General features: G+C 35.2%; 1 protein-coding gene across 2 annotated transcripts in view; it reads right to left on the bottom strand.

Moving 5' to 3' along the window:
• Positions 1–5,589: 5,589 nt before the first annotated feature.
• Positions 5,590–17,466, bottom strand: part of VCAN (versican) — a 105,531-nt gene continuing 93,654 nt past the window's right edge. For both annotated transcript variants that reach the window (XM_058525967.1, XM_058526022.1), the window contains 3 exons: positions 12,946–13,090; positions 7,708–7,890; positions 5,590–7,562 (listed from right to left, as the gene is read on the bottom strand). In XM_058525967.1, the coding sequence (XP_058381950.1) occupies positions 7,435–7,562; positions 7,708–7,890; positions 12,946–13,090 (456 nt within the window). In that variant the 3' untranslated portion in view covers positions 5,590–7,434. The remainder of the gene's footprint in view (positions 7,563–7,707; positions 7,891–12,945; positions 13,091–17,466) is intronic.

Genomic DNA, 17,466 nt, shown 5'->3' with positions numbered 1-17,466 from the left:
AGAGCAGTAGGGAACCAGGAAGTAGAGAAGGCTATGTGGAGATGGGGGCCTGGTAGGAGCTAATGACTTTGCCATAGGAATACAGGCAGCACATGGCGGTCCCACAGGATTGGGAGGGAGCCAAAGGGACACACACACTGAGTCACTCTCCTCTCTTGCTCTGATCTCCTACATTGCTCCCTGAGGCTGAATCCAATAGGAGCAGTTTATACAGTCAATCTCACAGGGTACAAAGCAGGAGGAGAAGTGTGGAGAGTGTATCTGGAGGGGCAAACATATGTCCCACTACATCAGATAGCATTTCTGGTCTTCCGTTTCCGCCTTGTACATAACTGCTACAAGGGGAGTCTGACTTTTGATCAGAGACTGAACAGGAAGCCAAACTGATCTAATTAAAAGAAAAAAAACTAAAATGTAACGGTTGATTTACTTAAGATTTCTAAATCAATTCCTCCATTCTTCTTAAGCACATAATACCTGGGACAGGTTTTTGTTTTTTGGGTTTTTTTCCAAAGCATTTTGCTATGCATATAGAATTAGATTTTATTTTGTAGGCAATAGGTTCTGAAGAATTCTGAGCTGCAAGCTCTGATTTGCACATTTGAAAGAATACTCTATAGCAGTTTAAAAGATTATTTTGAAAGTGATGCATCTAGAGATAGTAATACTATATGAGCTATTGAGGACAGCTGGGATAGAGAGAAGATGATGGATATGAGAAACTTTGGGAGGTAGAATTAATAGAATTTGGTGCTTTATTGAATATGGGCATTAAATTAGGAGTCCAGAATGACTCTTAGACCCCTAGTTTTAAAAAATGTGTAGACAGTTAGCAGAAGGGATGGGTAACAGGTCACTTTGGGACATATAGAGCTTAATGTGCCTATGAAATCCAACCAACTGGATACATATACATTACACAAAAGAAAGAGATGTGGAAATTGTAATGTAGGAAGTAGATAGGGCCACGGTTAAGAATGGAATCAGGTAAAGATGGAGAGCAGGGCAAAGAGATGTCCAAGAATGGAGGCTTTAGCAAGAACAATATCTTGAGAAATCAAATCTCCTCCTGTTTTAGTGCCTTTGCTAATCTTTCCCATCAGACTGATGGCAGGGACTTGCCGGTCTTGTTTATAACAGTATCCCTGATATCTAGCATAGTGCCTGGCACATGGTAAGTACTCAATATATATCATTGAATGAGTGGTGAGTTCATTCTGGCTAATGGGCATGGGAGAGGGTGATCTGAGTTAGGAACTAGAGTTATTCAGGGATCAATTCACTCCCAAGGATTCTTCTCCCACCTAGACCTGAGGGATCCCCACTGAATGTGAAGTTCCTTTCCTGGCTAGCTGTTACTGGGAAGTTACAATATATCTTCTTTGCTTCTATTTCTCAGTTTTTAAACTGTCTTAATTCCTGCATTTCAAACTTTGTTTCAGGTCTATCCTTTAAGAATTTTTTTTTTTTTTAGGAAGATTGGCCCTGAGCTAACATCTGTTACCAATCTTCCTCTTTTTCTTTTTCCTCCCCAAAGCCCCAGTACATAGCTGTATATCCTAGTATAGGTCCTTCTAGTTCTTCTATGTGGGACGCCACCTCAGCGTGGTCTGATGAGCAGTAAGTAGGTCTGTGCCCAGGATCCGAATCAGTGAACCCCGGGCTGCTGAAGTGGAGTGCGTGAACTTAACCACTACACCACCAGGCCAGCCCCCAAGAAATAGTTACTTTTAATCATGCTCCTTTCTTCATTTTTCCCTGTAGAGAAAGCTTTTTTCACTTTTTTCTGTAAAACCAGAGGCCCATTCAAAGGTTGGAAAGTAGTCATTGCCAAACAGATAGAACACATACTAAAAATTTGAATGTACTTAAGGACTGTGTTTCTTAAAGCAGTGGTCTCCAAACCAGGGTCGCTTACCCTGAGAGTCCCTCAAGATTCTCCAAGGGGTACATGGGCACACAAAGCAAAGCAATTTCTGGAATCTCAACTTTCATTTGGCCTCTTTCCTAAAACTCATCTGCCTAAGAGAATGTCTGTAGTTGAGGCCTCTGGTTCTACTTTTGCTTCTCTTTACACCAGTTCTCACAACTTCAGAATGCATCAGAATCATGTGGAGTGCTTATGAAAACCCAGATTGCTGTCCCCACTCACCAAATTTCTAATTTGGGGTTAGAGTCTGAGGATTTGCATTTCTTATAAGTTCCTAGGTGATGCTAATGCTGTCATTTCAGGGAACAAACTTTGAGAACCAAAGGCTTTAGACAACTGCCCTTTTCCCACTTCATAAAAAACAACCACCATATCAAACACATCTCTCCTCCATCCTGAGTCTTGGGATACATGGCCATGGAGTGTAAAAGCTATGAGCGCACAAAAAGGACAAATCAAAATGAATGATTCTGATGACAGCGTGCAAATAAAATTCTTTTTTAAGTCAGGTGTTTACAGAAAAAATTTAAGGAGAACTTCACTGAGATGTCAGCTGAAAGGTAATTAAAAATAACTTTTGATAGACCACTATGTGACTTTTGGCATGTAATTCAGAAAGAGGTAAAAAAAAAAAAAAAAAAAAAATTGAGTAGTACTGCATAATAAAATGATCATTTCCATCTACTTATTAATGTAAACAGTTTTCTCAGTGTTTAAATCTATAAAAACAAAATACAAATAGAAGTGATGATAAGCCATGACACATTCTAGTTTTAAGTAAATTTACTCATGGAAATATTAATTGGGAAAAACGGCTCTAATCACCTCATTGAGACGTATTTCTAACAATATTTTACAATTATAATTATCTTTTAAATTTTGTAAGAGGGTACTATTGTTTTGATCAATCATATATCAGTAAATTACAATGATAACTCAATCCGGGAGAAGATTTTTAACTTTTACAGTTTTACGTTCACAAGGAAAAATTAATTTTCCACTTTTAAGTACAAATTTTGATGTATATTTTTGATAGCTTTATCAATAGAAGAGTTTCAAGTATATTAATGTATAATATTTGGATAAAATTCCATGGAAGGAACTGAAATAAAAAACAAGTCCAAAGATAAGAAAAATATAAAATGTTTGATTGTTAAAAGAATATTTTTCTTCAAGTATTTTTTAAATGGATGATAGTAGATATTAAACCACTATGATATTTAGATTCCACTGAATATATTTAAAAGAGTGATCTTACATATTTATTTTAGAATGGCAATATTTAAAATATGCCAAAATAACATCATTTAAAATTATTTATAATGAAAAATTTTTTTGTTGACAACTTAAAATGTGATGAGTACATAGTTTTTAAAATTTATTTTAGAGTAAACCCTATCAAAAATCATTTAAGAGTTATTGCCTTAAGGCAGTAAACATTTAATCTTCAGCAGGGATCCTTTGATGGACTCAGACAGAATTCTAAATTAAATTCCAATTAAAACCCAGGCTTTGCTTACTCCGTAAACACCTCAACAAAAGCCATTCTTGTTCTTGTTTGGCATGTGCTCTTTCTTGTCCAGCTGGGATCCAAACATACAGAAATGAGTAATAATGGGAAAAGATTATACAATATTGAATGACTCATTCAAAGACCTTTATAAACTTTCTATTTAGACTCGTTTTAGAAAAGAGTCATTTGGGTGAATTCTGGTTTGTTTAGCAAATGGGAATTGCAACACAATAAAAAAAGGAAGCACAAATATCAGTACAAAAACATCACTGAGGGCCTTTTTCTTCAAAAACTATTTTACTGCATTTGTAATATTAGGAAACATAACAAGAAACACATTAAAAAATGTTCAAGTCGCCATGGAGTCTTGAGCCACTTGATAACATCATCTTTGGCCTTTATCTAAAATATATTTTCTCTTGTAGATTCTTTTCTTGGGAGACACTCATGCACAAGTCATGCATAAAAATCAACTCTGACCCTCTTTGCAAGCTATTCCATTTTTTCTATTTCCAAACTCCATAACTTTATTTTACATGATATATGACTTCTGGACAATTAGCTCAAGGCTAATTCAGTGCCTACTTCCTGTACTGTATTGAAAACTCACTTACCATCAGCAAAGGTCTACTTGCTGTCACATTAAAATGATGTAGCGTCCCTCCCTACACAATCTCTCTGACTTCTTTTCCATTTCAGCTACCCTGGAAGACCTCCTCTTCTTAAATAGCTCTCTATGGTAGGGGTGCATTCTTTCCTCTGATATGCAACCTAGCCTTTAGAAACAAATCGAAAACTACCTCTGGCCGACTTCGAGTGGGGCAAGTCTCCTTAAACTTCTCACTCTGTCCCAGCATTCTGGGTAACGGAACCCCCCATAGACTCCATTATTTGCACCTAGATCCATAAAAATTTACTTGACGGATTTATAAACATCTAATAATGGTGTATAAGCACAGATAATGCAAATTCTTATATACTTCCTTAGGTAATTTCTGTTGACAGTTCTGTGTAAAAGATATGACAGATGTACATTAACAGGACAAGCTCAGCAAGAAGAATCTCTTCTTTTCTGCATCTATTCATGCCCAGCTTCCCATGTATTTTTTTTTTAATAATTTTATTTATTTTTCCCCCAAAGCCCCAGTAGATAGTTGTATGTCATAGCTGCACATCCTTCTAGTTGCTGTATGTGGGATGCAGCCTCAGCATGGCCGGAGAAGCGGTGCGTCGGTGCGCACCCGGATCCGAACCCGGGCCGCCAGCAGCAGAGCGCGCGCACTTAACCGCTAAGCCTCAGGGCCGGCCCCCCATGTATTTTTGACATTCCAAGAAAGAAACCTCAAAATGATTTTAAACTCACCTGTCCTTTATGATATCTTCTATACAACTGCAGAACATACAATGGATCTGTTCTTCTAATTTATCAATGAAGATATTGAATAGAATGGGCTGTAAAATAATTCCCATGGGATACAACCAGTATAAAAATTTTATGCGGGCAGAGACCTGTCTAGCTCATTCACTGCTGAATCTTCAGTGCCTGACACAGTAAGTACATAATGAATAGTGAACGAATGAAAAATGAAGAAATGGATGGATGGGAATTTGATATTTTTGACATCTTCTGATGATTATTTGGATACGATCTTTTAGCCAGTAAATTAACTTCTCAAATATATAATAATCAGGAACATAATATTTTATATTTTTCTTAAGAATATCATGTAGATTGTGGAGATTACCCGCCTCCACTACAAACCAATTACGTAACTTTGGACAAATAACTTGAGTTCCGTACTCCTGATCTCTCATCAATCAGACAGTAGCAGCACGTCTCTCATAGGCTTGCGGGATATTGCACATAAAACATTTGGCCTGGTTCATGGGAAACATTCTGTAAATGTGACCTATCACATTTCCTATTGCATGTTTCTTTCCCATTTGAAATTAATTCCTAAGTATGTAGATGTAAACATCATCAGAATTACTATCTCAATTTTTGCAAGTACGTATACAATCATCTCTCTGCTAGCCACAAAATTATTTCATCCAAGCTAGCAGCTTGCTCTCCATGGTGGAAACAAAATGTGAAATGTTGGTGCACATTAGGATTTAAAGTTGTAAATAACCAGACCAGTCACAGTATAGTAAAAGAAGGATTTTAGGTTTCTTTGGTGAAACAAAAGCAGGTATAAAAAGTTACAAAGATTTTAGATTTTCATTCACAAAAAAAAAAAAAAAACAGTCATTCACATTTTACACTATACACGTTATAATATAAATACAGGAACGTATTATGTGCATTGTAATGAAAGGGGAAAAGTTAAAACTTAATAGGCCAACACAGTGTTGTTCTGTGCTCTAGAACATCTAAAGGTAGATTACATTTAACGCAGCAACCAAGAGGACTTGCGTAAAGACACTGTGTGATTGTAGCTACTGTCGTTCCTTCTAGGTCAAAGGAAGTTTCATGAAAAAGAATCAATGTTGAGTCTGCTCTTTTTCTATTTGCATATTTATTTGTTGTCTACCCTTCTCAAGGTTGTTCTAACTGAAATTAGGGAAAGACTCCTAAATGCCTTCTTTCCATTACAGGTTTTTCTTTAAACATTAAATTAAGTGGATAATGATTCAAGGTCATCTTCAGCGGTCACTTTATTCAAATAAAGGGGAAGAAATAGAGTAGGAAGAGATAGGGAGAAATTTCAACACATACACTCCACCTAACAAGAAGAAATGTCCACTCTATTTCTACATATATGCTCCTTGCTTAGAATGGGCAAACACCATTTGCTGAAAGCTATACACTTTTCCACTCTTTTCATAATAAACACTTGATGCATTCTATCCATCACATTATGTAATCAGGGAAAAGTACCTAGATTATATGGTTCCAAACTGTGTGAGGGCAGTGCAAAGGCTAACACTGAAAAATAACTAGGCTACTATGTCAATTTTCAGGTTTGGGGGAAAATAACATCCAATAAATTAAATCAGTATGGCTTACTTCATTTATTTATGTATGCTTCACAGCTGCAGCATTCATACATGAACATTCAAAACTTTATAAAAGATTAAAATGGTTATATATACAAAATTTCTTTCTTTGAATGTGTGTTGTTGTTTTAACAATCCCCCACCCTCCAGAGCCCTAGGTCTCTATCCATTTGAAATGAGTTGATCTGTAATCTTGCAAGTTAGTGTTATGAAAGCCATTAAAAAGTAGACCTGGTTGAGTTAATAATTAGCACTTTGACCCCTAAAAAATGCTCCTGGTCATAAAAAAGTCCTCCATTCAGGCCTTTCTTGTAAGCGAAGAAAAAGGAATGCAGCAAAGAGGAGTTTCACATTGCAGTCCCTAGTTCTGTTGGGATCCTGTTGGCCAGGCTTCAGAAGTGCAAGGAAGCAAACTGCGCTTGATGGTGCAGTGACCTACAAGACTTTGTGTTTGTTAGTTGTCCGAGAAAAGCTGTCCTCAGTCTTGCTGACAAAGGGCAAGTGAAACCATTTCCAGCCTAAACAAAGTACAAAAAGCAGCCAAACGAATGATTAAAGACCTCGAAGGCTCCATAATCATTATTAAATATGCCCAAACTCAGTGTGACTTTTTATTTTATATACAGGATTAAAATCAACATTAAATCATCTTATTTACATTGCCATTGGTGCTGAAATTGAGCTTTTTAAATAGTACAGTAGGCTGGTATACATTATAAAATGGTCTGCACTGGAGGCAAATAGAAAACTAAAGAAATTAGATAGGCTGGAAATGGTTACTGTCTGCTCTCATTTTCTTTCATTTTGGTTGCTTTCTTTTTGAATGCCAATACTTTCATTTAAAATGTTTTGGGAGCACAGCAACCCCAAATGACTGGATGGTGGTCCAAAAATCCAAACCAACTGATAATACTTCTCGAGGTGATAGGAAAGGCACAGGAAGTTAGGACTTTGGCTGAAATGGTGAAAACACATGTTTGCCATTTAGGGATCAGCGCCTCGACTCCTGCCACCTCCGGCTCCAACGGTGCTCATGTTTGGATGTATTTATTGAATTGTCCTTTGCTGATGAGGAATTTTTAAAGTATTTCTTAGAATAAGTCCTTTGGTATGCAGATGCTACATGAAAGGAAAGAAAGAAAGAAAGAAAACACAACAATATTACTTGCTCCATACCCTAAACTATCAATACCGTAGCCATAAAATGAGAGTGTCTAGTACTTGTTATAGCACGGTTGTCCATTCTTTCTAAAGGACCACTTACGGTTCATGCAGGTAATTTTAGGCATAGCCCATTTCCCATTTCCTAGGCAACGGATAGTTGGAAGGTGGCGTTGAATGAAACCATCTTTGCAGTGATATCTAATCAGGGAGTTGATTTCATAACGAGGTTTCATCTTTCCAAAGGTCTTGGCATTTTCTACAACAGGGGGCTGGCCGCAAGCAACTAAAGAAAAGTAAATTGGGTTATTTCCAAATAATCTAAATATTCCTATTAGTATGAATCTCTTTTTTTTTTTCTCTTTCCCTCTTTATGGTACCCAATCAAGCACCTTTCTTAGAATTAAGAAATCGAAATTTTTCAAGAGAAAAACTAAATATTGAGGCTCTGGGCAGAGTGTGAATCTCAGATTATGTCAACTTGAATTGTGTTTTATTAAAGAACCATAGGGCTAAATGGTCATACATTCATCTATGCCTCTGGCAAACTGGCAGGGCCAGTTTTCTGAAAAAATTTCAAATTAAAAAACACCTGGCTCATGCCAACATGTGGCCTACTGCTATTGTCTTCATCACCATCCCAAAGTTTTTATTTATTACCCACCTTCACTGGAACAATAATGGATTGCTAACAATTATCTATTACTGTCACCTCCCTGAAAAAACTTACCATCTATACTAACATCATAGTTTCAAAATATGGATAAAATATGGACTCCTAAGTATAAACAAAATATCTTTGGCTCCATTTACGTTTATTTGCTCTTTTCTGTCTCCTGTATGGAGACAGGGAAAAGTCAGGACATAGTATTCATTCATCAGTTTTGTAATTACCTTATAAATAAAAATTTCAATTCTTGAGAAGGGTATACAAAGGTAAATCTTAGAATATTGAACCATCATTTTTAATTTACAATGAAAAATTCTAAATATCAACAAACTTAGCAATAGTAGAAATAATAAAAAAGGAACAGAGGTAAAAGAAACCTTGCAATTTTGAAATTCAAGAAGCTGCAAAAATGGATTCAACTGAATTTGTGTTAAGCTATTGTTTTATTCAACATTAGTGTACTTATTTTAAATAACACGCTTTAAAAATTAACTTTTATAAAGTGATTGTATTTTGCTATATATCTCTAATAAAAATATAACTTTAATATAATTTCCCTAAATGGCATTTCCTATGCATAGTTTACTTTAAGAATTCTCACACAAGGCTCACAAGAACATGGCATGTTCTCTCATGAAATAATACAAATCTTCAATGGGAGAATGATTACCAGAAACCTTGGTACCAAGAGGTTTAGATGTCAACATCCTAATGTAAAAGTTTACAAATACTAAATTTATTTACATATCCAGAAGGCTGTTTACAACCATATTTTTTGCAATGGCACATTTGCGTTTAACTTCAATATTTAGTTCTAATTTAATTCTGCTTGACAAAACAGCTTGGAACATACTGACCCCGTGGCAAACAAAGTCGTCCTTAATGAAACACAATCCAAGCACATCTTTTCATTCACATAAAAAATTGTCAATCAGGGAGACATAATCAAAAAATAGATTTTAAAGTCTTACTATCTATAACTAACAAATTAGAAATATTTGTGCAAGTATTTGATCTTCACAAATTCCTATAATATAAACAGAGATTTCTATAATAATATGTCATTTTCAATTAATAAACTACATTATGTATATGGTTCAACAATAACCCCAATCTGGATACCTGCACTTGTTTTATTGTAATATGGAAAGCCTAAACCAAGGTCCAGATACTAGCAAGTATCAGATAGAATGAGACCAAAGTGATACAGAAGGTTAAAAATCATCAATTAGATAATTTGGTATATCTGATTATGTGCTATGTTGACAAACTAGAAGTTGTCTTTACAACTGTGAGGAAAGCAATCTACAGATTTCCTTCTAAAACTATTTATATATCAAGACGTTATAAAGCTAAAATAGTTCAGTGAGTGTGATATTGGCAAGGACAGGCAAAAAGACCAGAAATAGATTCACAAATATATGCTAGATATTTGACAGAAGCAACATGGCAGAGCAGTGGGGAAAAGGTAGCTTTTTCACTTGGACAATTGGGGTATTCATATGGAAAAAAATTTATTTGGTTCCCTACCTCAGAGAATACATGAGAAATCAATTCTAGATAGTTTAAATATATAAATTATAAAAGGCAAAACTATAAAACATTTAGAAAACAACATAAAATATTTTTATGACTTTAGGGTAGGTAAAGATTTCTTAAGACACAAAATGGTTTAAACCATAAAGGAAAATGTAATAAAATGAAGAATTCTGTTCATCCAAAAATACCATAGGGTAAGAATAAAGACAAGTTACAAACTGGGAGAATATATTTGCAACATATCTAATTGTCAAGGGATTAGTAACCAGAATATAAAAAGAACTCTTAGAAATCAATATATAAAAGAGAAGCAACCAATTTTAAAAAATAAGCAAAAGACATGAACAGATACTTTACAAAAGAAGACCTATAAATGACCTAAAAGTATATGAAAAGATATTGAGGGAAAAGTATCCAAGAAAATGCAAATTAAATCAAAAGAGATAACATTTTATACCCACCAGGTTGGCAAAAATTTCAAAGTCCGGTAATATCAAATGTTGGAGAAGATATGGAGTAACAGGACCTCTCACACATTGCTGGTGGGAGTGCAAATTGATACAACCACTTTGGAAAATAATTTGGTACTTTCTAGTAAATTTGATGGTACATATATCCTATGACTCAGCACTTCATTCCTGGAAAAATACCCTATGGAAACTCACAAAAGTCTACCAGGAAAAAATTCAAGAATGTTCATAGAAACACTGTTTATAATAGCAAAAACACTGAATATAACCCAAATGTCCACTGACAGGAGAATTGATAAATAAAATGTTATACAGTCATACAATGAAATACTATTCAGCAGCCAAAATGAAGAAACACAGCTACGTGCATCAACACGGATAAATCTCACAAACACAATGCTGAACAAAAAAAGCAAGGCACAAAATGCATACAGTATGATTCCACTTATATAAAGTTCAAAAACGTGTAAAACTAAACAATTTGTTTAGATACAAACATATGTGATAATACTAAAGAGAAAAGTAAGAGAATTAAGTCATTATCCATGGTTGGAATTGGGAAGTAAATGGATGGGATTAGAAGGAACCCCCAGGAGGCTCCAAAGATGTGTGGATAGTGTGCATTGAGGTGTTCTTCTCAAAAAAAAAAAAAAAAAATGTCCTTTGTATATATTACAATCCTTATTTACAAATATTTAATTAAAAGTAGAGCTACTTAGGTCTGTATGTTTAAAGATATCTAAAACACCTGAAAGGAGAAATGAGCATCTTTTATAAAAGTCTACAGACGTTTATGAAATTCATAAAATTCCCCAGAGTACTGATTAATAAAGCACTAAGTCTACATAAATAAAAATCAGACAGTAGGGAGATAAAATACAAGAATCATTTTTTTTGTTTTGTTTTTTTCTCCTTTAATAAGGTAGAGCCAACATTTTATGAATCGCTTTCCTCATTAAAAACGTAAATGTGATGCTGTTTTTGTGACTCCATTTTAGCTAGAAGGCAGTGGTTCTCAGCCTGGGGCAGTTTTCCTCCTCTCCCTCCCTCACCAGGGACAGTTGGCAATGTCTGGAGGCATTTTTAGTTGTCACAGAGCAGATGAGGGGGATGCAGAGTGGAGGAGAATGCTACTGGCATTCAGTGCACAGAGGGCAGAGATGATGCTAAACATACTGCAATGCACAGGACAGCCCCCACAACTAAGAATTATCTGCCTCCAAACGTCAATAGTGCTGCTGTTGAGAAATCCTGCTATAGGAAAAAATAACAGGCAAGACAAGAATACTGGGATCATAAAATGAAAGGCATGACTCCAGGGACCATATGGAGATCTAAGAAGGCAAACATGACATTTGGATAAAGACAAACAGTTCATTAAAGACTTCTTACACAAGAAACAGGGAAAACAGCAAACACTTGATTTGCTGTTTTCACAAGTCCCATCGCAGAAGTGCTGAAGAAACGCACAGTCAGGAAAGCTGCTCATATAGAAAGGATATTCAGAGTCAATTCTACTTTAGATAAGAGAAGAGCAGAGTAAAGTAGTCATGGGTAACAGTTGCATTTCGTCTGAGCTTTGTGTAGATTAGTGTTCTCTTTCTTCTAATAGAATTTCTCACTATTGGTGTTTATGTTTTTCCTAAAATATTTACAGAGTGTGTATTTTTAGTTTTATTATCTTTATATTCAAAGACAAATCAAAGTGATTTTATATTTTGCATTTGTACTTTGTACTCTCAGTTGAGGTGGGTAAAAGTCCAGGTCTAGAGACAAAATATTCATGCTTTAACACCATTATCAATTGCAAACAGGTTAAAAAATGTTTATGGAATTCCTATTTGTTTAAGGAAGAAGTCTATACAATGTGCCTTAGAAATTCAAACATACTAGTCAATAATAAACAGGACACACATTTAAAAAATCAACTTCCTTAATTTTATCTGTTTAATGTCAACTAAACAATTCTCTCTCATTATGGAACTTACATTACACATGTTTTCATTTTATCATATCTTGAAGATATTCAACTAAAGACATAGGGATTGCTTTTTTGTTCCATACAATGAAGCATACAATAAGCTTCTAAGAGAATGATTCAAAAACTCAAATGGCAACAGGGACCAGGCAGTGCAGAACAGGGAAGGATGGACTGAGGGCCGCAATAAACTAGAGACCGTGGTCCCCACAGAGGGAGGGCAGTGGTTTTTAGCCCCAGTGCTTCAAACCACGGACAAATTTAAACACGGTCCAAATGGTACCAGATGTTCTTTTTTTTTTAAGTCAAAAATCCATATTATTTTATGATATATCCCAATTTTTAAATGTTGACAACCAATATATTTTTTTAATGCTCTCTTCATCAAAATAAACTGGTCTATAGGCTCTTGGGCTGGCACTTGTTTTTCTTAAAGATACTGCCAGGTAGATTTTCCTACATAAATGCTACATTGTTATCTTAAGCACCTGAAATCTGTGGTGAAAACACTACTGAAAACAAACTTTTCAATTGTATTGGAAGAGTGAAATATTCCAGAGGAGGGAGAGATGGTGTACATGACACATCCAGTGTGTGTCTTAAAGAATGAAGTTTAGTCTTCCTGAATTCACTGGATGATTGAAATGCAGATTAAGTATACATTATTATTGGGGTAATCATTACCTGTTCCTTTCTTGCAAGTATAGGTGAGATGGTAATTGCAGGGAACATCATTCCACTGGCCGTTCTCATGCCAAATGATTACAACACAATCTTCTCCAGCAGAAAAGAAGCTGTCTGGCTGGTTGGGCCTCCAGTTCTCATATTGCTGTAAAAATGGACAGGGAAGATAACTACGTGATAGTCAAAGAGTAGCATATTCTAAGAGCGACAGCGGCATTACATCACAAGAGGATTCCATTCTAAAATGGACTCAACAATTTCTGTTGAATCATCTAGCTGAAATGATTTTGGTGGTAAAGAAAAAGACTTTTACACTCCAAGTGGACAATATATGGATCTCAGCGTCTCTCTTCAACAAATGTGTATTTTTTCTTTGGCAATGAGCTATATCTGAGGAATTTTATTCTAGTTATCCTAGATTTCTAAATATATAATCAATGCTCAATTTAAGAAATTTAATCATGCTATTATTATTAACTGTAACAGCATTAATGGAAGTGGAACTAAAGAAAAAAAATCCAGAATCTCATCACTCTGATGCATCATGTTTTCTTCCAGCTCTTATGTGCACATAATTTTATATATAAAGCACGACGGAATTTTTATTTTCCTTTCTATCTTTACCACTATAAAGTATCTTTCTTTGTCTTAGTTAATGTAATTGTTTTTATCCAAATTCATTTATTTGGTTAAAAACTGAGGTATCTGCTATATTTTATGTATTTACCTGATAAAACTATACCCATCATTTTATATTCAACCTGAGTTATTCTGTTTTAGATGTGATTCTTATGTGTGCCATACAGTTGAGTTTTGCTTTATGATCTAATCTGGAAGTTGTTTTCTCTTAACAGGAACATTTATCATATTTATGCATATGGATATAAAAGATAAACTTTTAAAGATATATCTTACTATAAATATATGTTTGCTTTTCTTTGTATAATGTGTGTTCAGATAATTAAAAAAGATTTTATTGATTTGATGTTTTTTTACTGGTTATCTTTATATCTATATCTTTAAATGGTATCTATTGATTCCCCACTCTGAGCAATGTTATATAAACGGAAATATCTTTTGCCTTCCATCATAGTAATACATGCAATTTATTCAGCACCTATAATGGATGCAGTCTTCTTCTAAGCACTAGGTATGCATTCTCTTACAACAATCTAGCAGGTTTGGGAGTAATTTGGACCTTACACCCAGGACTCTCTGGTTTATGTTCAATTTTTCGTTACTTTAAAATGCTGCCTCCATATCAACCAATAATTATATGAAAAACACAGTCCCTATGCTTATTTAAAAGTAACAAACTTTGGGAGATGAAAATAATATGGGACTACAAATAAGAGTCCACTTTCCTAGTCTTGGGCTTCCTCCTAACTAGAATGTGATATGGGACAAGCTTGTTTGTTCAGTGTCCTTCTGGCTCAACTTGAGTGTCACTTTCCCACTATGCTTTGCCTACTGTTATGTTTCACATCACATCTAACGCTGACAAGAGTGGTAGAGACAAACTTCCTTCCTACGGTAGAAATATAGATAGGCTAATATGACTATCTTTTCTGGGCCTACAGATCTGTTAGTCTTTCCTTAAACTAAATTTAAAATAAGTCTGTGATCTGAAACAATGGGTTAAGAGATTTTATTTAGGAAAGATAATGGCAGAGAAGAAGAAACCGTATGTATGAGTTAAGGCAGTGGTTCTCAATTCAGAGCATGCAAAAAATGGTCCTACTATTTATTCCCAACAGTACCATGACTATGTCTATGTCTCTTAAAAATGTATAATAAATACACTAAAGAATATCTGTAATTTGCCTTTTTTCTTGGAACAAAGAATGTAGCTTTTAAAACTTTTAAATAGGGTAAAAACCTAAACCTTTGGGGCTAGCCTCATGGCCTAGTGGTTAAGTTTGGTGTGCTCTGCCTCAGTGGCCCAGGTTCGGTTCCCGGGAGTGGACCTACACCATTCGTTAGCAGCCAAGCTGTCGCGGTGACTAACATACAAAATAGAGGAAGACTGGCACAGATGTTAGCTCAGGGCAAATCTTCCTCAGCAAAAAAAAAAAAAAAAAAAAACAAAGAAAACACAACACCTAAATCTTTAACAAAATAACTCGTGAGATGAAGACTCAACTTTGAAAACTTCCGGATTAAAAGATCTTCTACTTTTCCTTCTCCTTCAATCTCTTTGCTTAGCTTTGCTTTAAAGTCCTCCTCAATCATGCCAAAATTAAGATAGGGGACAAGAGATCTCTGCTATGTAAAGAAAGAGTCCCTGAAGAGTGACAAAATTGCGAAGAACCAAGAGAAGCTTAACAAAGGTGTTTTTGTTTTTTCTTTTTTGACAAAACAAAGAATGAAGGTTGTTTTTATTTCTCTGGTGGAACACCTAATCCAGAAATCAGACGGATTTACACCCAGATCTAGTAGCCTGAATCATAGCACTGAGTCACCCACAGATGGCCTGGGAGGGAAGCTCAGGGGACCACACTCACTAAAGAACTCTCTGACTGGCAGGTCTCCCTGCAACCAGGAACTGACACATGCTCTGAACTGAGTTTCTAATGATTTTTCTGTTTTGCTTTTCTTTGCTTACTTCCCTTGCCTTATTATCCCTCACCCTCCACCCACCAAGCCTTTTTTTCCTACTCCCCTTTAATAGATAATAGACAAGGAAATGGAGCAACAAAGCAGAGGTTTAAAAGTTCTAGTCAGCCTGTTGCTGATGTATAACTAAGCTGTCTTTAACAGATGAATTAAAGTAGGGTAAAAGGAAAAACAAAACAATAGAAATTTCTTAAAACTAACAAAAATCTACATTTAATACTTTTATGGTCAATGATTCCAGAGTTCCTCAAATACTTAATCTGGATTTTGGAGCTCAATACTTTAGCTTACTTTCTAACTAACCTCTTACAAGAAACTAGCAAATGTCCTCAAAGGTGAAAAATTTCCAACATCCTAATAGTATGTGCAAACCGTGTGATGCCCTCCCTTCCTTGTCCCCAATCACACTATCCATCTCCCTTCCTTGCTTTATTTTTCGTCATAACTCATTACCTTCTAATAGTCTATATAATTTACTTATTCGTTGTATTTTTTCACCCCAGTAGAACAAAGTTCATTGAGGACAGGAATTTGAGGTTCTTTTGTTTGCTACTATATCCTTAGTGCCAGGAACTATGCCTGGCACATGCTGGTGTTGTTTAATAAATAATTTGAGATTTAGAAATAATGAACCACAGAGTATGTTGCATTCTTCCCTATCTACATCTACCCCTAATCAAAGATGTTGCTTGCTGCTGGCAAATGATAAGTGAGACAGGCAATCGCAGACATAGGCAGTGGAAGTAAATAACCTTTCTGGAACAGTTGGCAATACACGTCAAGAGCCTCAAAAAGTTCCTACCCTTGGATCCCATAATTCCACTTATAAAATTCTATCCTAAAAAATAATTAGAGATGTGAACAATGTTTTATCTCAAACACACTACCAGTAAATGAGAAACGATCTATAGGGCTAACATATATTCAATAAATTATGGTATAGCCAGACAATGGAATACTATACAACCATTAAATATCTGGTCTTTGAAGAATATATATGGAGATGGGAAATACAAAAAGAAATGTTAAGTTAAAAAGCAAAGCACTAAAAATATACAATGATTCAAATTTTATACATACTCTCAGATGCAGCTGTGTGTGTGTGTATGTGTGTAAAAGACCAAAAGGAAATGCAGTAAAATGTTATAAAGTTTACATCTGAGTAGTATGAGTCTGGGAGATAATATTTTATTCTATATATGCTTACATGTTTTCCAACTCCCCTAGAGTGAGTGTGAATTATTTTTCTAATCAGTAAAAATGAACATTATAAAATGATCTATGCAGCTATCCAAAAGGACTTACAGATTTCTTAGCTAACCCTTTTTTAATCTAACCTCAACAAATTTCACTTCAAGTTACCCAACTTGCTTGACTGCCATGTATTTTGCAGCTGACATTTCCTCCTGCTCTGAATCACCATCTCCTTTTCACACTGAAATGAGATTCAGGTCCACACTGCTGAAGTGATTCTCAGGGTTTAAGCTACCCAGACTCAGACCTCTGGTAAAAGATTTAATTGTTTTTGGTGGGAATTACATTTGGCTTGCAACAGTGATTTAAAACATGTGTTCTGTGTTGTTGCTTGGCAGAGCTGTGGCTTAATGGTGCGGGACCAAATTTTAGGTCTGTGGTTTTTATAAGAGTGTCTGATACCCACAGGCATGTCACACTATTACCTCATATCTGATAGCTCTATGGTGCAGATTTATTTTGGCTAGGATGCTTTGATTTTGCTTCATGTTATTGCCAAACTGACTTAGCAAAGGAAACTCCAGTTTTCTGAACAACTTTCTTTGTTTCCTCCTGAATTCCTTACAGCTTTATTTAACATCACTTGCAGAGTGAAAGAGTATAAAAAATAAATCTTTGACTTAGGTTTAATAATGTATTTTTTTCACTGAA

Source organism: Diceros bicornis, chromosome 1 (assembly GCF_020826845.1).
Source record: "Diceros bicornis minor isolate mBicDic1 chromosome 1, mDicBic1.mat.cur, whole genome shotgun sequence".
Lineage (NCBI taxonomy): Eukaryota > Metazoa > Chordata > Mammalia > Perissodactyla > Rhinocerotidae > Diceros > Diceros bicornis.
Note: the sequence above shows the minus strand (reverse complement) of the source record. Positions and strands in the feature narration are given on the sequence as shown.